General features: G+C 44.9%; 2 protein-coding genes and 1 long non-coding RNA gene across 7 annotated transcripts in view; 2 read left to right on the top strand and 1 right to left on the bottom strand.

Moving 5' to 3' along the window:
* The window catches only part of LOC110070096 (uncharacterized), a 25,840-nt gene extending 14,691 nt beyond the window's left edge, over positions 1 to 11,149 (top strand). For 3 of the 4 annotated variants that reach the window (XM_078387094.1, XM_078387096.1, XM_078387097.1), the window contains one exon: positions 3,756 to 5,160. The gene's annotated coding sequence lies outside the window, so the exon portion shown is untranslated. Of the gene's footprint in view, positions 1 to 3,755 lie in introns of all 4 variants that reach the window. The other variant, XM_078387093.1, reaches the window with a different exon arrangement.
* The window catches only part of LOC144587339 (uncharacterized), a 251,289-nt gene that overhangs the window by 169,817 nt on the left and 57,990 nt on the right, over positions 1 to 23,482 (top strand). The gene's annotated exons all lie outside the window — the stretch shown is intronic.
* On the bottom strand, positions 8,287 to 23,482 carry LOC144587233 (uncharacterized). 2 transcript variants are annotated; one of them, XM_078387162.1, is made up of 8 exons: positions 23,354 to 23,482; positions 21,706 to 21,924; positions 20,299 to 20,398; positions 19,990 to 20,072; positions 18,794 to 18,920; positions 16,272 to 16,420; positions 15,081 to 15,210; positions 8,287 to 14,517 (listed from the first exon to the last, which is right to left on the bottom strand). In XM_078387162.1, the coding sequence occupies exons 2-8, from the start codon at positions 21,880 to 21,882 to the stop codon at positions 13,706 to 13,708; spliced, it is 1,578 nt and encodes a 525-aa protein (XP_078243288.1). In that variant the 5' UTR covers positions 21,883 to 21,924; positions 23,354 to 23,482; the 3' UTR covers positions 8,287 to 13,705. The 2 variants fall into 2 exon arrangements, with proteins under 2 accessions (XP_078243288.1, XP_078243289.1); XM_078387163.1 differs by having other exon boundaries at positions 21,742 to 21,924.

Genomic DNA, 23,482 nt, shown 5'->3' with positions numbered 1-23,482 from the left:
CGCCTAGCAATTTCATCGACTCTGCCAGCAGCCGTGCTCGTGGGAAATGACCTGGCTGAACATGTGAAACGGGTGCTAGTGATTACACGCTCACAAGCCACCACAGGGACAGTTCAGGGGGGTAATGATGAGCCAGAGACGGAAGCAGAGGGGAGTTCAGAAGCTGTGGTGGAAACCTTAACCACAGACAGCAGATTTGGACAGGAGCAGAAGGCAGACGCCACTCTCCAAAAGTGTTTTGAACAGGTGACTGACGCCCAGCTAGCACCTGAAACCCCAGTGAGATTTCTGGAGAAAAAGGGGATTCTGTATAGAGAGACCCTGAGGAATATCTCAAAAGGGGGAGATGGGATCAGGAGTCAGCTAGTGGTACCTGAAAAGTATCGCCCCATGATCTTACAAAGGGGTCACTCTGACATGTTTGCTGCACACTTAGGAGTGAACAAAACACAGCAGAGAATCACACAGAATTTCTACTGGCCTGACATAGGGAAGCAGATCAGGGAGTTCTGTAAACAATGTGATGTGTGTCAAAGGCAGGGGAATAACCGCGACAGGACCAAAGCAAAGTTGTGCCCTTTGCCTGTGATTGACACTCCGTTCAAATGCATAGGGGTGGATATTGTGGGACCTTTGCCCAAGGCCACAAAGAGGGGGAACAGGTTCATCCTAACAATTGTGGACCATGCCACAAGGTATCCTGAAGCCATACCCCTGACTAACATTGAAACTAACACAGTGGCCGATGCTTTGGTGGGGTATATGTCCAGGATGGGATTTGCCTCAGAGATAATCACAGATTTGGGAGCATCGTTCACATCAAAGCTCATGAAACGCTTATGGCAGATCTGTGGAATTAAGCACAAGGAAACCACTGCCTATCATCCTGAAAGTAATGGGTTAACTGAGAAGTTCAATGGGACTCTAATGCGCATGATTAGGGCTTACTTGGCAGAGAATCCAAACAATTGGGACCAGAAGCTGCAACCCCTTTTGTTTGCTTATCGATCAGTGCCACAAGCCAGTACCGGGTTTAGTCCATTTGAACTTCTATTTGGGAGACGGGTGAAAGGGCCCCTTGATTTGATCAAACAAAATTGGGAGCAGATCACCCAGGATGACCCACAAGACGTTGTGACTTACATAGACACCTTGATGAATGACCTAAGGAGAAATCTAGAGCTGGCAGCAGAAAACCTGCAAGCTCAGAAGGTCAGACAGAAAACATGGTATGACCACAAAGCTAGAGAGAGGCACTTTGACCCAGGGGAGGAAGTGCTTTGGCTTAGGCCCTGCAGAGAGAATAAACTGCAGCTCAAATGGGCAGGACCATATAGGGTCATTTCCAAGATGTCAGACCTGAACTACCTAATAGAGCAGGAGGAGAACCAAGCAAGGAGGGTGGTTCATGTGAATGCCCTAAAACCCTACTACAGAGGGGAACAGAGGGTTTTATTCGCGATAAAAGCAGCTGAGAGTGAGGAAGCTGAATTACCCTTCTGGGAGGGTAGAGGGGAAGTAAAATACAACCCAGAGGAGGTAAAGATCAGTCCTGCACTCACCCAAGACCAGCAGCAAGAACTAAAAATGCTGCTTAGAAAATATCAACAGGTGTTTTCCAACAAGCCGGGGATAGTGAAGGGAGTGATGCATCGGATCCACACAGGGGATGCACCCCCGCAGGCAGTATCCCCATACCGAGTAACGGGACCCTATAGGGACAAGGTGCGGAAGGAGCTGGACGAGATGCTTAGGGAGAACATAATCGTCCCCTCTTCTAGTCCTTGGTCCTCTCCGATAGTCCTTGTGGACAAGCCTGATGGGAGCATTAGGTTTTGTGTTGATTACAGGAAATTAAACCGTGTAACCACTCCTGATGCCTACCCAATGCCCAGGCTAGACAACCTGATTGAAACCATAGGGGGTTGTCGGTTCATCTCATCATTGGACCTGGTAAAGGGATATTGGCAATTAAGAATTGATCCCAGGGATCAAGAAAAAACTGCCTTTTGCAGCCCTTTTGGTCTCTATGAATTTCGAGTCCTGAGCTTTGGTCTCAGAAATGCACCAGCCACATTCCAAAGGCTGATGGACCAGACCTTGGCAGGGCTCAGTGACTTTACAGTGGCCTACATTGACGACATAGGGATCTTCAGTAATACCTGGGAAGATCACCTGTTACACCTGGAGTTAGTGCTGCAGAGGTTAAGTGCAGCAGGGCTAACAGTAAAGGCCAGCAAGTGTCAGCTGGGTAGCCCAGAAATAAAATACTTGGGTCACATGGTAGGGGGAGGAATGATAAAACCCCTGGAGGCCAAAATAGAAGCTGTTCGTGATTGGCCTAGACCCAACACCAAGAAAAAAGTCAAATCATTTCTTGGGTTGGTGGGCTACTACAGAAAGTTCATCCCGAGGTTTAGCGAGATTGCGGCTCCGCTGACCGATCTGACGAGGAAGAAGGCTGATGACCGCATCCCGTGGACCAGCGACTGTGAGGCGGCGTTCCAGAGGTTGAAGGAGGCGTTGATCAACTATCCTGTCCTGCGTGCTCCAGACTTCGACCGGGAGTTCATCATCTACACCGATGCGTCTAACAGCGGGGTAGGAGCAGTTCTGTGCCAGGAGGATGAGAATGGTGACCAGCATCCAGTATCCTACCTGAGTAGGAAACTCCAAAAAGGTGAGAGACATTTGGCAACCGTGGAGAAGGAGTGTTTGGCCATAGTCTACGCGATCCAGAAGGCCAAGCCTTACATCTGGGGAAGACATTTTATTCTGTGTACTGACCATTCACCATTGCAATGGTTAAAGACGATGAAAACCCACAATAGCAAACTTATGAGGTGGGCTTTGAACTTACAGGACTATGACTTTGAAGTGAAGGTGGTCAGAGGGTCAGTGAACTGTGTTGCTGACGCCTTATCAAGAAGACCTGAAGACTGAAGACGGCGAAAGATCATGGACTATATGTATATAATGAAGACAAAAAGTTAAAATGTACCTGGTTTTAAATTGGTTTGTATTAATAAAGGTAAAATTGATGTAATGCATATGGTAAATGTTTGAAATGCCTATTTGCTATGGTTAACTTGGAGTGTAAGTATATGTAAGTATTATATGGTATGTATAAATGTTGTTGTGTATTTTATGCAGGTTGTTTTTTTGGTGAAAAGCACTTTTAGCTTTCCCCCTACAAAACAACTTTTAAAGAGGGGAGGTGTTACATACAGCACTGATGTTACCTGTCTGTCATGGGTTTGGAGGGAAAGTTCCATCCTATGGGGAGTGGAAGGCGGGACATCAGGAGGAGGGGCTGTACTGTATAAATATGTGATGCGTGTGTGGAGATGCTGAGACAGACTGTGAGACACTGGGTTGGGACGAAGCAGCAGCTGGGGAAGAAGAAGCTGTTGTGGGAGTCTGGGTGTCTGACAGGGTACTACTGTGTGTCAGAGTACCAACCTGATAAGTTCAGGTGTCTGTGGGTTAGCCAGAACTGATGGGTTCAGGGTCTGTGCTTTAAGTTAAAGGTTCTAGGTGAACCAAACTGTATGCTTGTGTGTGTGAGAATAAGCCACGTTACTTTATTTTATTCACCTGATTGTTTTATTTACCCTGTTTGTATTTAAAATAAACCTTATTCTTTTGTTGTTTAAAAATCCATCCCTGGTCTGTGTGACTTATTATAGGGAATGGTTGGTGGCAGCTTAGTAACTGTGTGATAGATCCCAGTAGGTCTGGGTTTGTCACAGTAGGGACGGTCGTAAGTCGAGGCACCACTGTGATTTGTAAATTAGCTGTCTAGTATATGATGGGCCTAACTGCTTGGTCATTTTGTTGTCATTTCTTTCTGGCATCTTGATCATCTAGCTTGAAGTGTTTTATACAACCATAAATATGTAATGCTTGCAAATCAGTCATTCAAACCACTGCTTAAAATTCCTGTTAACTCAGGGATCTTGTCACACAGTGACAAGTGGTGCCCCGCATAGCGATGATAATCCGTGCAGCAAAAATCGCTGCAAAGTGATTTCGTCCCTATGCGGTTTTAAAAAGCCCATAGGAATGCATTGAAACCCCTTCAATGCGTTCCTATGGGCTTAAAACTCACCTTTAAGCGAAAATCCTCCATACGGCGGCCATTTTCGCTGCCCGGTAAGTGAGGAATCCGGGTGAAAACACAGCGGGCGGCTATTTTTTTTACCCGCAGACATTTTGGAACCGCCGATCAGCTGTTGGAAAATCATCGCTATGCGATGATCGGTAAGCAAAACAGGGTACCGATCATCGCAAAGCGATTTTTCCTGTTTAAAACATTGCAATGCAGTCGCTTTTGTGATTGCAAAATCTTTGTCGCTATGCGGATTTGTCGTTAAACGGGACACCCGTTAAGCGAGGCACCACTGTACTTTTCTCTGAACTGACACTCCTTTTCCTTTTAGTGATGTTAAGAACATGACGAAAAAAATCTCTGCTCTTTTAGCTGGCTACATGATTTGGTTGAAAGGGGGAGAGAATGTGTGCAAAATACTCACCTTAAAAATTCCCCAAATTTGCTTGCTTAGTTTGCCTTATGCTCTGCCTTAGTTACTCTGGGCCCATAACCTATTGAATTTTAGATTGGGGTCCCCAACCTTTTTCACCCCACGGACCAGCTGGGGAAGGTGGGGCACCCCCGAGCTCGTGCACATGCATGAACAAGTGCTTGCATGAGCATGCACTTGTGCATGTGCACACAGCAGCATGGCGCTCGCATGGGTGCACTGGAGTGTGAGTACATGTGCAAATCAGCTGGGTGGGGTGAGTGCATGCGGGGGGTGGAGCAGGAGGTCTCTCTCTGCAATCCGGTCCAGCTCAGGCCACGGACTGGCACTGGGCCATGAAGCAGGGGTTGGGGACCTCTGTTTTAGATGATTGCCGAGCCAAGAGTGGGGCAATGTTTGGCTTGTTTCCCTGAAAATAAGGCCTAACCTGAAAAAAAGACCTAGTATGATTTTTCAGGATGCTTGGAATATAAGCCCTACCCCAAAAATAAGCCCTAGTCACGTGAAACCCCGCCCTTCACCATTGTCCGGCAACCAGAAGATGACATGAATATATTTGAATAAATGTAGGTTGTTGAATATGGAAAAAAATAAATAAAACATCCCCTGAAAATAAGCCCTTATGCATTTTTTGAGCAAAAATTAATATAAGGACCCTGTCTTTTTTTCCGGGAAAACACGGTATATGTATAGAATTATAAGCAAGTTCCTCAAGAATTCCCCATATCTAAGCAGACTAGTAAAAAATAATCAGTCAGACAATAGTAAAAAGAAGAAACAATCAAAGTGCTCAAAAACTTGACATGAAAGTGTGGGATTATTATCGGTGAAAAGTAAAATTGTTTTAACAGACTAAACTGTAGAAAACAGCCTTTCTCAAACTCATGGCTGAGGAGAGAGCTCAACATAATGTCTGTTTTACAAGATGAAGAACACATAACAAGAACTAACTGTAAAACAAATTGCCTCGGCATGAAAAAGGGGAAGCCCTGAGTGATCAGCAAGGAACGAGAGCTTATTAGTAAATGAGGGAGTGACAGAGCAGATATCCCTAGGCTGTGGCAAAAGATAAGCATGTCCCTTATTTGCAAATGCTATACAGTAAGTATTTAGATATAAGTATCCTGAAAAGTATAGAATGTTTGAAAGAAACATAAGAACATAAGAAGAGCCCTGTGCTGGATCAGGCCAAGGGCCCCTCTTAGTCCAGCTCCCTGTATCTCTTGGTGGCCCCACTAGATGCCTCTGAGAGCACAGGAGACCACTCTTTCTCTGTGTCTGGCCTTTGGAGGTACCTTCCTTCTAAGCCTGGAGACTGTACATCCCTCATGGTTTGTCACCTGCAATGGACTTTTTCCTCCAGGAATCTGTCCAATCCCCTTTTAAAGGCATCCAGGCCAGATTCCATCACCACATCCTGTGGCAAGGAGTTCCACAGGTTACCAACACACTGGGTCAAGAAATCTTTTCTTTGGTCTGTCCTCGCCCTCCCAACACTCCATTGGATTGGCTGTATTTTCATGGTTTGATAGAGGAGTATGCAAAGTGAGGATATATTTTTGGACTCAGATATTATTTAATTTCTGCCTACACCTTAAGCTTTGTTTCTTCATTATTTCTTAGTTGTAACACTTTTGGATAGCATTGGTCTAGAGTAGACATGGTCTAGAGGGGTGGGGTATAAATTTAATAAATATATAAATAAAATAAATTTTAAAAAATTGATCTAGGATCCACTGGTTTGTCTTTCTAGAAATCCAGAACACCCACAAAGCTCTCCTCCAGCACCACATTTCAAACAAATCATCTTCTCCCACCCCAGGTCAATCTTTTTTAACTCTCCAGTTTTCACACCCCTACAAGGTGATCAGAAATATAAGAACATGGATGGTCTTGGTTTCCAGTTTTCAAGTTCCTTCATTGCTGCCTGTCTTAGTCCCAGGAGGAAAGCATCTCAGGACCAGGATTCACAAGAGGTAGAGTTTCAAGACCACGTGGCCATGCATATTTTGGACCACGAGGGATGGTAAGATGCCACATGACCATGGCCAGCCCTGCCCTCCCATCAGTTTCAATCACAGACCCTTACATTTGCATATGGCTGCCCTAACTGAGCCCCACTGTCATCCCACCTACCTCAGCCTTCTGGCTCATGATTCGGCGGGCAGTTTTAAACCATCTCACTCTCATCCCAGCCTTCTGCTTTTTTGATTTGGTCCCTTTTCACTAGCACCCTGCCTACCTCAGCCCTCATGGGCTGTGACTGGAGAGCCAGCTTGGGCCGCTCCTGCTGTCAACCCTTTTCCCCCAGCTCATGAGTGGATAGCAATGCCTTCTGCATTTATCTTCACTCCTCACCCCGCAAGCCCTACTTGGAGAGAAGCCACAGCCTCCATTGCATCCCTTCCCTTGACCTTATGACTGAGAATTGGGTTTGTTTCCTTCCCTTCAAAAATAGCCCTGAGCTTCCTTGTGTAATACCAAGAAGAAACAAACTCGACTCAGAGTTGTTGTAGATGGCATTTCATTGAGCAAGTTCGAAGGGAAGGCGCTTGGACAATAGCGTGCTTGGCCTTCGCTATCGCCTTGCAAATGCACCCTTGTATGTTGGACAGTGATGTATGGAAGTGAGAGCTGGACCATAAAGAAGGCTGACTGCTGAAGAATTGATGCTTTTGAATTGTGGTGCTGGAGGAGGCTCTTGAGAGTCCCCTGGACTGCAAGGAGAACAAACCTATCCATTGTGAAAGAAATCAACCCTGAGTGCTCACTGGAAGGACAGATCCTGAAGTGACCCCATGGACCAGAGCACGTCAAATGTGAAGACAAATGGCCACCCAATCATGGGCTGGGGAAATGGGTTGACAGTGGGAGGAGGTGACGGTGGCTGTCCAGTCACGACTCATGAGGCTGAGAGAGCTGGGATTGTTACCCAATTTTCTGGTGGCCTGTTCGGGGATCAAAGCTGACCTTTGTCTTTCATTAAATAACAGAATCCGAACCTAGACTTTTGGTCTTGGATTGAGAGAATGTATTTTGCTCCTCCCAAAGATGCTCTTTTGGGGGCTATTACATCTATTGACACTAAGTCTAGAATGTTGCCAACTTTTATGTTACTATGTTTCTTTACAGTAGCACATTGACTTTTTGCTTCTTGACAGGCTTGGCAATTAATGTATTTCTCACTTTGCCTTAAATTCACTCCAGTTGAATTCTCTATTGTTTTACGTAATGCCTTATAATTTGCATGTCCCAACCTTAAATGCCACAAATGTATGCATTCTTTATGAGGATTTACATTCTCATAGACATGGTTTGCCTTTATACTATTCATTATATATAGATTGTTTCTTACATGGCATGTTAGCTTTTCATTCTTTTCACCAGTAATAACACACTTGTTCCTATAGAATGTGCTTGTAAATCCCTCTTTTGCTAATTGGCTAACTGACAATAAATTGTGTTTTAACTTTGCCACATATAACACCTCTATTGGCATCTTTAGACATGGTAATTTTACTTTACCTTTACCCATGATTTTTGTACTTACTCCATCAGTCAACATTATTTGCTGATCACACACTGCCTTAAAATTGGATATCAGCTTTTTATCTTTGCACATGTTAGCTGTTGCCCCTGAGCCTACTATCCATTCATCTTCTTGGTGGTTGCTATAAATAGTCTCTGACAGGTTTGTTGCAACTTTCTCACATTGTGGTTGTTTTCTTTCCTCCTTCTTAAATTTGCAATCTTTGATGATATGTCGTCTGGACCCACAGGAAAAATATCTCCTCCCAGGTTGGATATTTGCAGCTGTGACCTCCTCCTCCCCAATTACACTCGGCTTGTTTCTCTCAGAGGTTTTGGAGTCACGTAGTTCCTGGTTGTCTTTCCTTTTCTGCTCCTCCTCCAGAAGTCTACTGGTCACATTTAATACTGTCATTTCAGCTTGTGGTAGTACTTCCAAGTTTGATACAAGCTGGTCATATGTTTCATCAAGTGAAGAGAGTATTATAAATGCTTCCTGAATCTCAGTAAATGTGATATTTTTCTCTATCAAGTCCATCAGCGTTGCTTTCATGTGCTCTAAATGTTGCAGCATGCTCCCACCAGTTTGCAATCTGGTACGAAATAGCCTTCTTGCAATTTGTATCTGGCTACCCACGCTGACTCGTACAAAGAGTCCCCTCAGATCCTCCCGTGCCTTTCTTGCTGAAGTCTGGCCTCTGATGTGGACTAGGAGACGATCTTCTAGAATCAACCCGATTATTGCAAGTGCCTTGTCATTCTTTTTCTTTATTCTATGATTCAGCACAGCTGGTGGATTCACTACAATGTCCCATAGTGATTCCTTCTGGAGTAATAACTGGACTTTCTGCTGCCAGGTGGAGTAGTTATCTCCATTCAGCTTCCTTATAGACAGTCCTGACATTTGCAGCTCACTTGCCATTTTTCACAGACTGCAGGACAAAGCTGTTCTACTCACTTCTGCTACTTGGACACCTCTTGGCTCTTCCTTCGGATTTTTCTGGTCAGCAATCTCACTGGTATCTTCCTGGGTGTGTCCCTTGGCGCACACCTGGGCCCATAACCATTGACAGAGTTAGCGGTATTACCAGGGTTACCCCAGGAGGTGATAACCAGCAGAGCTTCCCAGTGATGTGAAGACACAAGCACCAATCAGTCTTGATAGCAGAATACTTGTATTATATACAGGATATGTACAGGTATATACACAGCGTAGTCTTTGTTCCAGTTCCAAATGTCATACACGGCAGTTCCACAGAGTACAGAGCGTAAATCAATGTCAGAGTTCAGTAAATAGTCAATTTCAATATACCATGCAGTCAGTCCGGTTCGCCAGAGTTCCTCTTCTCCCAAGCTCACAGATACGACTTCCACAGGATTCTCCAGCACGACGACAGCACTCCACGACCAACAGCAACACCTCTCACAACCCACAATGGTGTCTGCTTGGTCTCGTAGCTTTATCCCAGGGATAGCCAATCCTGGGATTGTTCATACTGCTGATACGATCAGCTCAGCTGTATTAACTCATGCTTAGCTTTACTTTACACTCTGATTCTGACAATACTCAGATCATGATGCCAAAACTGCATTTAACAATTTCTCTCCAGGTTTAGCCCAAACCTGTCACATTGGCCTACAGTCTCGGAAGGTGGCGGCAGCCGGAGGTTGGTTGAAAAAAGTGGAGGCGGCCGGCCCATCTCTTTGGGTCATAGTCTCGAATTCTACGCCTTGAAGGGGTCAAGAGACTCAACTCTCAGGCTCAAGGTTCGGGACTTGGGACCAAAGACTTGCCAACAGCCCTGGTAAAAATATAAAGAATAATAAATAATGTGGCAGTCTTCAACTTTGCAAAACAGCTGCTAGCCACAGAAACCTGCTTATAAAAGGCCTCAGAACCTGCTTATAAAAGGGCTACACAGGGAGGCTGGAAGTTACATGCACCCGCTGCACACCGACACCCTTTGAGCATGGTGTTTTTTTTCAGATGTACAGCCTGGAACAGGTCTGAAATGTAGCCACCATCTGCAAAGAACGTAGGTTGACTTTATTTCAACTACTGGAATGGAGACTTGACTTGATAGTTTAAAACCATTCAGAATATTAAAATAATTATGAAACCTGAAGGTAAAACCACATTGATGAACGACTTCCCTGAATTCCCTACAGAGTAACAAAATTCAAGTGGACACCCATCAGTTGCAGAAGATATTCTTTCTTTTAAATTAAATGTTCCTTTGGGACTCCTCCCCCTTTTATTAATATTTATTATTATTATTATTTTATTATGGCAGAAGAAAAACATAGGCATGGATGAGCCCAATGTGTAGCAAAATGATTACTCGAGATGCGTGTTTAGAGGAAAGAAGTCACATTTACTTATGGTTATCAACTGTAGTTACAATCAGAGGGAAAAAGGATAAAATGGGGAATGCTTGCTTCTCAAAGTATGGTTGGGTAAGAAGCTTTGTTATGTAATCAGATGATGTGCAAATGAAGCCTTCAGAGCACAATATTATTTATAACGTTCCTTGGCCATTCAGCCTGTGAAGTTCGTCACAGCCAACATTCCCTTTGTAGGGTTGTGTATGCAGTGTGAGCCAGATGATCTATTTTCCACAAGAAAGCTTCTCCCTCTGGATTTCCTTCATATATTTTGCCCAAGAAGAACACGGGGAGTCCAGAATTGCTTCTTCTTCCATTTATTGAATGTGCAAGTATGATTATATGTCAGAATATAGAAATTTTGTAGGCCTGAACCTGAATAAATGTATTATTAACGAGCTGCCATTGTGCACAGATGTGTATGCTGAGTCACTCTGAAGATGATGCAATGTCTGGAAATAAGAAGACACCAGGTGCAGAGGATGAAGTCATGTGTCTTCTGATTGGACTAGAGATGCCATGTACATTTATATAAGTGAACAGTGTCTGTGTATCATTCCTCTTCCTTCTTCACCATTTGCTGCTGTGCACTATGTCCGTTTGTGTAAAGAGTTCCTGCCATGCTGATGTGATGCCTGCCTGTAAATACTTGTAAATACTGTAAATACAACCATCTTGCAAAAGAAGAAGAATTTGTGTCTTCAATAACTGCGTATTTTCCTGTTGCCAAATCCCATGACATTATATGCCTATCAAGATCTTTTCGAACATTGCCCCATCTTCCAAGGTATGAGCTATTCCACCCAGTCTTGTGTCACCTACAAATTTGACAAGTATTCCCTGCACTCCCTCATCCAAGTTATTCAAAAAAAGATTGAAGAGCACCAGACCCAGGACTGAGCCCTGTGGGCTCTCCATTTGTTATCTCCTCCCAGTTTGATAACCACTTCCGGAATATGATTCTTTCATCTTGGTCCTTTCCCTGTACTCAAGTTGCAATACTAAACAAGAAAGGGCCAGCTTTTGAGTCAAAGCCAAAAAAAGGGAAGACTTTCTATGGGATGGCTTGTGGACCAGAATGGGTATGCCTCATCCTGAAACATCAGACGGGGTGCCAAAGGTTTCAACTTCATATCCTGGCTTTGAATTAGGAGGGTTACTTCTCTCCTTGCAAGTATTGGGTTTCTCATCTTCTTGGGCAGTTCTTGGGGATGCTGATGGGAGCAGGGAGGACTCGGATCTGGTCAGGTTCAAGGTGTTGGTTGTTACCTATAAAGAAAGCCCTTTACGGGTTGGGGCCTCAGAGCATCTTTCCCTAAGGAAAGATGTGCCACCTCATCCTCCCAAACCAGGCTCTTTCCCATTGCTTTCCAAGGGAGGCCAGGAAGACATCAACTGGAAACAGGGGTTTCTTGGTCATGGGCCCAATCCCCTTGGAACTGGCGCCCAACAAAGCGGTGTGTGTCCCCCCCCCTCACAGTTTTCAAGACGATGCTCCAAACGAGGCTGTTTACTGAAGCCTTGGAGAGACTCCCCTCTTAATCAAGTATAGGTTGGCCATACCATCGCTTGGGTGTTTTTATATATATTCATTAGCTGTAAGCTGCTTTATTTACTCTCTTGTAGCATATTCTTGTTTAAGATGTATTTTATTTTATCTTTGTTTCATTTGGGATGTAACCACCCGGAGCAGTGTTAACCACTAATTGGTGCAGTACACAAGTTCAATAAATAAATAAATAAAGTCCTCCTTTATTCACAGACCACCATGGTGGGAAGGACACGGCGTTCCGTGTCTAGTTGCGCTGGCCACGTGACCACGGAAACAGTCTACGAACAAACGCTGGCTCTACGGCTTGGAGACGGGGATGAGCACCGCGCTCTAGAGTCAGACACAACTGGACTAAATGTCAAGGGGGAACCTTTACCTTATTCACAGAAGGATGAATGCTGGGCCAAGAGAAAAGGCTTTAGCCCCTTAATCCTGTTGTCCCTAAAATGAAGCCATGGTACCACAAACAGATCACTCCAAAGAGGCAACTTAGAAAGTCAGGAGGAAGGATAGACACACAACAGACCCTTTCCCCCCTGCCTCCCCCACTTATTTAGACATAATCACTGTTGACGTCACGGTGTCCTGTCACCGCCTTTTAGCACCTCTCCTCCCCAAATAAGCCAACGGGACGTAGATATCAAGCAAGGCTCATCTGCAGAATGGCCACCATTGCGTTATGAAAAAGGAGGACAGACACCATCAAAGTGAAGGATGAGGACTATGGGAAAAGAGAACGTAATCTCACATCTGAGACTTCTCCAAGGCAAACAGACCCTGCTCATCCACTCATTGCGGGACATAGTTTCCAGACCTTTTTTAACCACCCCCCTCTGGAAACATTTCCATCTTTTCAGCATCCTTCTTGAATCGGTCTTTTCAGAACTGGACGTAGGATCCCAAGTGAGGTCTCATTAAAAGTAAGGGGGGCAGAAAGAAGATTTGTACAATGGTGTTCCCGTGATGCTGACCCCATACACGTATTTCAGTTGCTTTAATTTTTTTTCTGATGCTGTCGGTGCCGGTTTAGCTTGTGGCCTGTCGATACCCCTCAAATGCTTCTCTTCACATCAATCCAATGGACCTTTAGACATCACATTTTTCCCACTGCCTAATCCATGTAGGTTGTTGCCTTCTTCTTGGTATTTTCCTCTTGAGTTATGAGTAGGAATTCCTGCTCTTGGGTGCTATTTTTAAAAAGCCATGACAATGAAAGAGAAGGAAGATCTCTGGTGAAGCAGAAAAGGGAGAGAACAAAGAAGGGCTGGAGGGAGGAAGGGAGAGGATGAAGATGACAGAGAGAGGTGATGAACAGAAGGAGGCATAAAGGGAAGATGTATAAGAGAGGGGGTGAGGAGGCAATTCCTGTTTTACTGAACCCCGCAAATGATTATACAGATGTTGGGGAGGTGTGTCCCCTCTGGTGCCCTTCCTGCCCGTTGAACTTCTGCCTGGGGGACTCAGTGTGAGTTATTTGATGTTGAATGTTGCACCTGTGACTGAAGCCCTTCCCACATTCCATGCATTTAAGCCATTTCTCTGCCACCGGAGTACTTCAATGGTAACTAAGGTGGCTGTTGCGCTTGAAGCTCCTCACGCATTCTATGCCTCTAAAAATATTTTCTCCCGTATAGATTCTCATGTGAGATGCAAGGTTTCCAGACTCTCTGAAGCTCTTTGCCCATGCCGTGCATTTCTAGGGTTTCTCCCCTGTGTGGGTTCGCATATGGCGAGAAAGATTTCCGCTGTGAATGAAGCCCTTTCCACATTCCAAGCATTTAAGCGGTTTCTCGTCTGTATGGATCCTCATGTGAGATGCAAGGCCTTGTGTGTCCCTGAAGCCCTTTCCACATTCCACACATTTAAAGCTGTGGATTTTCATGTGGCATGCAAGGTTTCTGAAGTGACTGAAACCTTTCCCGCACAGCAAGCATTTCAGTTGCGTCTCCCCCCTGTGGATCCGCAGATGGGAAGAAAGATCTCCACTGTAACCGAAGGTCTTCCCACATTCCAAACACTTAAAGACTTCCTCCGCCGTGTGAATTTTTTTGTGGCAAACCAGGCTTCTCCTGTCACAGAAGCTCTTTCCACAGTCCAGGCACTTATACGTTTTCTCTCTTGTGTGGATTCTCATGTGCAAAGCAAGGCCGTACGTGTCCCTGAAGCTCTTTCCACATTCCAAACATTTAAAGTTATGGATCCTCATGTGAGACGCAAGATTTCCAAATTGATTGAAATTCTCCCCGCATAACAAGCATTTCAACTGTGTCTCCCCGGTGAGAATTCTCTGATGGGAAGAACGATCTCCAGTCTGACTGGAGGCCGTTTCCCCTTCCAGACATTGCAACGGCTTCTTTGCAGAATGGAATTGGTGATCGGAAGGAAGCCTGCTTCTAACCTTGAAGCTCCTGTCGTTTTTAAAAGGTTCTTTCCTCTTCTTCTCTTTGTCGGCTCCCAAGCATACTGTATTTTCTTCATTCTCACGCCTCTCCTCTCTCATGCGAGTGGCTAAAAGGGGGGGAAAAAACTAAAATGAAAAGTCTAGGCATGAGAATTAATGTTATGCAGCAGATTAGAAGGGGAAGAAAAGTATTTATTTATTTAAAGGAGGACCCCCGTAACCTTGGGATCAGTATACATTGATTCACCGTCTGAAGATGTTAAAAATATTTAAATAAAAATATCCAGCAGAAACTATTTTCGCATGTATTCTCAGAACCAGCCACTAGAGGGAGGCTTTGTTGTTAGTGGTATCTGGTGCACTCTATTGGCCAGTTCTGGTAATGCATGTGAAAATGATTTCTCTCTCTCTCTCTCTCTCTATTTTACCAGGCTATATATATAGTGTTCTCTATTATCAGCATTTTCCATATCCATGGGGGACTTGGAGCCCATCTACAGTGGATATGGGGGGTGGGGGTGGTCCTATCGTATGTAATTATTTAATTGTCTTATTTATATGTTGGCTTTCTCCCAGTTAGGGGACTCAAGCCTGCTCGTGACGTTTATTCTTTGATTCGCTTTGTAAAAAAAAAAAAAATGAAACAAAGAGGCGGAAAGACAAAACTTACCCAGAGAGATCAGAGTGGCTATATTTTCCTCCATGATGTCTCGGTGCAGAGCCCTCTCGCCTTCGTCCAGTAGAGCCCACTCCTCCTCCGTGAAATGGACAGCAATATCCTCAAAGGTCATCATGACACCCTGAGAGAAGAGAAAAATGTTTCAGCTTCAAAGAGAAAGTCCACTGCTATTCCTTGCTACAAATCACAATTATCCGCCATCAAGTAAACTCTTTCCAGGGCTTTCCAGCGAGATAATACAGTAGGAGCCCGTATCCATGGTGGAATCAGTTCTGGGTCTTCCTGCAGATGCGGAAAAATATGGATTATAACAAATGCTATTATAACAGTGAACGCTACACATAGTGTGGTCTCTGGATCCCTCTTGTGGCCAGTTCTTGGAATGACATCCTTAGAAATATATATATTTTAAGGGTTTTGTTTTAAAACATTTACTATTTTCAGATTAGGGGGATAAGTTGATCAGTGGATACTGATCCTGTGGATAACGGGGTCCTATTGTACTCATAAGTGTAACATGGCCCAAAGCCATCGAGGCTGGCTCCCTCCTCCAGGCACAGGAGGGAACTGAACTCCCACCCTCTGCAGCTAGAGATCTAACACGGGGGACTATCCACATTCTATACAGTGGTGCCTCGCTTAACAATTACCTCGTTAAATGACGAATCCACTTGATGAGGTTTTTGTGGTTGCTTTTGCGATTGCAAAATGATTTTTAATGGGCAAAATTTGCTTCCTGATTATCAGTTCCCTGCTTCGGGAACTGATTCTTCGCATTAGGACGATCAAAACAGCTGATCGTCAGGTTTCAAAATGGCCGCCCGCTGTGTAAAATGGCTCCCCGCTGTGCTTTAGGATGGATTTTTTCGCTGCATAGGCATCGGAAAATGGCCGCCCTATGGAGGATCTTTGCTTGACACTGAGGTATTTAGCCCATTGTAACACACTGAGTGGTTTTCAATGCATTTCAATGGGCTTTTTAATTCTGCTTGACGAGGATTTCGCTCTACAGCGATTTCGCTGGAACAGATTATCCTCATCAAGCAAGGCACCACTGTATTCTAAAGAAGAAAAGTGATCAATCCATATGACAGATGCTGAAACTCAAGCCATCCCCGACAGGATTCTCAACTTCCTTAACAGAGAACATGGGGAAAACAAGAAACCGGGCAGGACAGCTACCTTCAATTTCTGAGACATTCCAGAGGGAGAAAAGGATCCGGCACTGTTCCACTGACTTGTTTTCATCAGATCTGGTGGCATAGACGTTCTTTCCACTTTCCCAAAAAGTAGAGGTAAGGAAGGGTGTCTTTCCAGCATCATTCCAATACCTGGAAGGAAGATCAAGAGAGTGCAGGACTATTTCATTTTTAATATATAGACTTTATATATTGTCCTAAAGGGGGAAAAGGTCTCTGTTTCGACTAACCAAGAGAACTGAGAGGTGACAGGAGATCATTTTTCAAATATTTGAAAGGCTGTCATAGAGAGGAGGGCAAGATCTGTTCTAGATCATCCCAGAGTCTAGGACACATAACAATGGGCGCGAGTTAAAGGAAGCCAGATTTCCGTTGAATATCAGAAAAAAGAAAATCCTAACTGTTAGAGTAGTACGACAGTGGAACCGGTTACCTCGGGAGTTGGTGAGTGCTCCAACCCTGGAGGCATTCAAGAAAATTGAGATTGCCACCTGGCAGATATGCTCTGGTTGTATTCCTGCACTGAGCAGGGGGTTGGAATCGATGGCCTTGTAGGCCCTTTCCAGCTCCACTAATGAATGAGAGACAGATTCTGTCAAAGTCGAGAGGGACCCATCAACTCCTCTCACCTCTCTGAAGTAAACAACGAAGTCCAATGATCCACAATAAGGCATCAGACGAGAAGGGGGCAAAATTGCTTTGCCCCAGGTGTTGTGAGAATCACTTCCCCTCAGAATGAGCAGGACAAAAAGTGCTCCGCATCGTCCCCAGCTTTTTTGGCTCCTCAGCTTTGCTAAGGAGGAATCCTTCTGTCAGGGACACCAGCTGGGAAGTGATTTCTGACACACACACACACAAATACACATCCCTCACCTTTTTGGGGGAAGAATAGCTAAGAACTGTTGGAGGATGATCGAATCCAGGATCTCAATTTGTCTCAAGAGCTGGGGTTGTGCCTGTGAGGTGGGACCACCCACCTCGAGGCATCTTTCTTTAGGTCTTTCCCAGAATTTCACCCTCCTTCTTATCGACATGTCCTTGAGTTCCTTTCTGGCTCAAAGACCGTCTGAGATTTTCCCCTTTTCCTTTCCAATCGCTGGTGCCTTCAAAAGGTTTGAAGCACACCTATACATGCCTCCAGCTGGTTTTTTTGGGAGTGGCTTCCATCATTAAAACGTAGAGTGCAGTTTGTTTATTAGTTACATTTATACCCTGCCCATAAGACATAAGACATAAGAAATTTATTTGTCATTGCGCTCACAAGTGGGTGCAACGAAATGAGGTGCTCTTCCCCAAGGTAAAACTGGACAACACTACAAAAAAAAGTTAAAATATACACAACTTTCACCATCCAAATATAGATACCCCGTTTTCTCTCAGCAATTAAAATTCCACCAAAAACCTATGGCCCCGCATTTAAACTCAATACTGCACTTGGGTAAAAACTGTTCTTGAATCTGCTTGTCCTTGCTTTCAATACCCTGAATCTCCTTCCTGATGGTAATAATTTAAAGAGCTGATGTCCCGGATGAGAGGAGTCTTTCAGTATGTTAGATATCTTCCTCTTACATCTGTTCTTATACAGTTCTTCCAAAGAGGGGAGTGAACAGCCAATGATGTTTTGGGCCGTCTTAATCACCCTTTGAATTGCCTTTTTCTCTGCCACTGTGCAGCTCGTGAACCATACACAGAGACAGTAGGATAATATGCTCTCAATCGAACTCCGATAGAAGGTGATTAACAAACTCTCAGTCAATTGTTGCTTTCTAAGAATCCTTAGAAAATACAACTGTTGTTGTGCCTTCCTGATTAACGCAGTGGTGTTTGCACTCCAAGTCAGGTCATTTGTTATGATAGTCCCAAGAAACTTACATTCAACCACCTGTTCCACACAAACTCCATCTATATACAGTGGCTGAATGTCTGTTCTTTTTTTCCTATAGTCCACTATGAATTCCTTGGTTTTTTGGATGTTAAATAAAAGATTGTTTTTTTTTGCACCAGCGGGATAGCTGTAATACCTCGTCCCGATACGCAGACTCATCATCCCCAGAGATAAGTCCTACTAGTGTAGTATCGTCTGCAAATTTGATAATCCTATTACTGGGATGGTTATTGGTGCAATCCATCTAGACACTTGTCTACTCTGGCTGGTGAACAATAAAAATAGAATAAAAACAGTATAATAAAAGAAAAAACAACAGTAATACAAGATGGGAAAAAAATAATCAAGCGATGAAAGGAGGGAAAGCCAGCCTAAAGAGCCAGGTCTTAAGTTGGCTCTTAAAAGATTAAGTTTCCTTTAAAGGGCCAGAAGAGTGTGGTTCCTTTAAAATCTCTACTGGCTAGTTTTTAGCCAATGAATTGTCCATCACACAGTCCTGACACAACCAAAACGCCTAAGTCTTCTTCACTTTACTTCGCAGAGAAGGATCTGAGCAGAATTCAGTCACAAAAATCAATTCACCAAGGCTGATCCTATGGACGACAGAGCATTTCTCTTACTCAGAGATGCCGCATCGGTCAAAGTCTCCTCCATGACTTCCCTGTGCAGAGCCCTTTGGCCAGGATCCAGCAGAGCCCACTCCTCCTCCGAGAAATCCACAGCCAGCTCCTCCAGAGCTTCTGCAACCTGACAGGAAAAAGGAGAAAAACTTGATTCTCACAGAATTCCTCAGTATTTTATGTTTCATTGGCTCAGAGTATAGGGTTCACCCCTTCAATTCTAATAGAAGAAGCCTTTCTCTCAATCTCACCATCTTGACAGGAACATTTGGTGAGGACACAGGGTCTTCCCTGTGGCTGCTCCCAGAGACTCTGGAACTCCCTCCCACTGGAGGCTGGACTGGCCCTATCTTGGCTGTCCTTCCAGAAGCAGACAAAGACCTTTCTCTTCAGACCAACATTCCCTCAGTGACTTGCTCCAAGTGGGGTTTTTTTTAATGGATTGTTGTACTTTAATGCCTTCAGTGTCTTTTGGTGTAGCTTATGTTTTTTGAGGCTCCAATACTTTGGCCATCTCATGAGGAGACTCCCTGGAAAAGACCCTGATGCTGGGAAAGTGTGAAGGCAAGAGGAGAAGGGGACGACAGAGGACGAGATGACTGGACAGTGTCATCAAAGCGACCAACATGAATTTGACCCAACTCCAGGAGGCAGTGGAAGAGAGGAGGGCCTGGCGTGCTCTGGTCCATGGGGTCACGAAGACTCGGGCACGACTGAACGACTAAATAACAACAATGTTTTTTGTGCAGGATTTGTTTCATCCTTTCTCATATGTGTATACTCACTGTTGTTAGATTTAATACTGTCTTTTAATTATGCAAGCCACCATGGGTCCTTTTGAGGAGAAAGGCAGGATGAAAATAGATAGATAGATAGATAGATAGATAGATAGATAGATAGATAGATAGATAGATAGATAGATAGATAGATAGATAGATAGATAGATAGATAGATAGATAGATAGATAGATAGATAGATAGATAGATAGATAGATAGATAGATAGATAGATAGACAGACAGACAGACAGACAGACAGACAGACAGACAGACAGACAGACAGACAGACAGACCTAACCTTCCTAGGATGTAGCTTAAACAGAAGCAAGTGGAAAGAAGATTCCTTTAGGGATCAAGAAAGTGGAGGAGGAGGAGGAGAATAAGCACTCAGCCTCCTCTCCTCATTCCTTCTCCCTTACCTGCTCTGGCTTCATGGACCTCGTCTCCATTCCTCCATGCAGAACAGATGAAGGCCGATGTGTTCCCAGATTAATTCCAGGGTCTGTAAGGAGATCAAGATGTGGTGGATTGGGGTGGGTTTTATTATTTTTCACGTCCTTTTCCTCCTTTACTTGTTAAAACAACGGCAACCATCTCTCTTCCTGTTTCGATCCGGGTGGGTGCAAATATCATTCCCTTCTTTGAGGCGGAGAAGGGAAAAGAGGGAGATTCAGGAGATACTCTAGAAGAGGGACAGCCAGGAGCAGGGATGATGACGAGTTCCTTACCTGGGACACCAGCTCTTGCTCCCTTTTCCTCTGTGTTTTTCAGGAGGCGAGGCCTCCGTCTTGGGCAGACCGATTTGGAGGTGACCCATTCTGAAGACCCCTGAAGGTGAGAGGAAACTGTGACCCAGGAAAGGAGAAACGAAAACTACAGGAAAGATGCCACTTGATTAGGAACAACGAGGATCATGCTTTGGTGGGACCATTTCCATGAAAAAGCGGGCACCCACTGGGCCCCTTCTCCTCAGAGGTTCTTGCAACTTGTTTTTCCCTTCCCTGTGGCTCAAGAGAAACCCTTGGGCCAGGGAACCTATAGAGGGTTCTGCCCTATATTCTCTGATCCATCTTCCTCATGTTTGGTGGCCTGAAAACTGGTTGGAGGATGATGGAATGAAGCGTCCCAACCATGCCATGATTCCCTGCCTTCGACCCCTGGAAACTGCTTGGGGCCAAGATCTTAGGCAAAGTTAGGTGGCCAGCAGGGCTATCTGGGATAGCCCTCCCGGGGGTGGTGGTGGGAGGTCTTTAACTCAGTCAAAGGTGCACAGCCCTCCACCTTTAAGCTTTTTTGCAGTCTTTCTCCACTGGAGTGGAATATTTACATGTTGTCTTCTGTGTGGCCTTCTTTACCCCATGTACAATACCCAAGGTCACTGAGCTAGGAAATCAAAGCACACGCACACGCACACACAGACAGAGGGGTGCCTCGCTTGACGACGATAATCCGTTCCAGCGAAAATAAAAAACCCATTAGAATGCATTAAAACAGTTAATGCATTCTAATGGGCGAAATACCTCATCGTCCAGCGAAGATCCTCCATAGGGCGGTCATTTTCCAGTGCCTGTATAGCGAGGAATCTGTCCTTAACACAGTGGGGAGCCATTCTGCACAGCGGGCAGCCATTTTGAGAGCCACCGATCTGCTGTTTTTAGATCATCGTAATGCGAAGAATCAGTTCCTGAAGTGGGGAACCGATCATCGTAAAGGGGATTTCCCCCATTGAAATATCGTTTTGCAATCGCAAAAGCAATCACAAAAACCTCATCATTAAGCGGATTTGTTGTGGAGCGGGGTAATCATTAAGTGGGGCACCCACTGTATGTATATATATGTGTGTGTGTGTGTATACAAATAAAATTCTGTTCAACTTGTGCTTATTATATATAAAAATAATCATTATGTGCCATCAAGTCAATTCGAACTGCTAGCCACCATTTCCAGGGGTTTCAGGTTAGACAATACTCAGAAGTGAGTTTCGCCTTTCCTTCTTTTGGGGAAGCCCTGGGTCTGTTCAACTTGCCCAAAGGCGCTCTTTGGGAACTGAACTCCCCAAAGTTGCAACCGGAGAACTGAAAGCAATAAAAGGCATGCCCTTTCTTTACACTTCTCACACACTGAGGGATCCCTACGTTGAGGCACTTCCTGGAACTGCTCCGAGCTCTCACAGGGCGTGTTGGGAGCTTCAGATCCTCCTGGCAGCCGAACCTCCCGAAATGCCGGCGTTGGACATCGGAACTGGGAGAGTCCCCATCAGGGTTCATCTGGGCTGTTCTTCCCGGGACTTCCTTTCGGCTCCAGACCTCCATGATGTCCAGATGTTCTCAGCTTCAGTCTCCCACGTCCATCTCCTGCAAAGGAACAGAAATGAATGGGCCACGGCCGTCTCTCTCTCTCTCTCTCTCTCTCTCTCTCTCTCTCTCTCTCTCTCTCTCTCTAAAAGGCAGACAAAGAGAAAGATGAAGATGAGTGTTGCAAATGTTCGGTCACATCAAACACATACACCCTTTTTAAAAAAAGATCCCGTAGGTGGATCCCAGGGGCCTCCCTCGCAGCAATTACTAGATCTGTGATTCCCCACCTGGGATCCCCCAAATGGTCTTGGACTACAACTCCCAGAAATCCTGGACAGTGCAGCTAAGAAGCGATGGCTTCTGTCGTCTCAGGTCCTCTCAAGACCTAAGGTGGGGAACCACGGGGTTAGAAGAGAATGGGAGGAGAGGAGGAAGGTTAGACCGCTCTTAGCCCCTCCCCTAAACTCAGCCCCACCCACTATAGAGGCTCCTCCCCTTTCATCTGTTCTCTTTTTCCCTCCCTTTCCCTGGGAAAGAAGGTGGAAGATTGAAGTCCCAGGAAGCCAAGGAAAGGGGAAGGGAGGAGTGTCTGGGCTCTCCCGGGGACTCCCCACCAGTCAAACCCCCCACGTAGGCTGCCAGATACACGGGTACTAAAAGAAGGACATAGAAAGACAAAAAGGAGGACATATTGAATGTTTCATTTGAATAATTCCAGCAGCAAGCTAAGCAGCACGCTTTAAACCCACAATCAATACAATTTTATTACAATAGTTGCCAATAAATGTCTCTTAGAGAACCAAACAAGAAACATGTTAAAAATTAAAAATAAATTCAACAGAAGCTTTTTTTTCAAAATACTGGGGGTGGGCAAGCAGGTGGGGGTGGGGAAAGCCAGGGGGAAGGGGGTCCTTCCACCTCTCCCCCTCCCATCCAAAATTATAACATAAAATATACAAAAGCTTGACATTTTAAAGGTTTTTATCTCTGCCTGCCTGATGGGGGACATTTTTGTCCTTTTGCCTGACATCTGGCATCCCTACCCACAAGCCGAAACAAGCACCTCCAGCTCCCCCACTTCCAAGCTTCCGAAGAGGCACCTTCAGCAAGAGAGGAAGGAAGGAAATTTGCAAATCACCTGATTTTTAAAAAAGCTTCACCTAAGCTTGCAAATCACTTTTATTCATTTCTTTAAACTTATACCTCTCCCACCTGCTTTGGGGGGCTCCCAAGAGAAGGACCGAAGCATGCAAGGAGAATTAAGATAAGCAACATATAAAACTTTTTTTTTTAAAAAAAACCCTCATCAAACCCGCAGTCCAGCAAATTTTCTGAGCCTCTGGAGAGCGAACCCTGAGCAGAGGGAAAACTGCAAGAAAATTAATATTTCAAAGGGGGTCAGGCTTGCAAAGCCAGGGTTCCACTTGCTTGCAAAAGCACAGGACACCCAAAAAAGGGCATCATCCACTCCTCCCCGCGATCTTACCTTATTCCCTTGGGAATCCCACGACCTTTCTCTGCTCCCTTCCCTGTCTGCAGGTGTATGTCTGCAAGGGAGGGACGCTCTAGGAATCCAGCTGCCTCTCGTCGGCTTCCTGAGGAGACTGTCTAGGAT

This window comes from Pogona vitticeps, chromosome 2, assembly GCF_051106095.1.
Source record: "Pogona vitticeps strain Pit_001003342236 chromosome 2, PviZW2.1, whole genome shotgun sequence".
Classification (NCBI taxonomy): Eukaryota; Metazoa; Chordata; class Lepidosauria; order Squamata; family Agamidae; genus Pogona; species Pogona vitticeps.
This window is presented reverse-complemented; position numbering and strand designations above follow the sequence as displayed.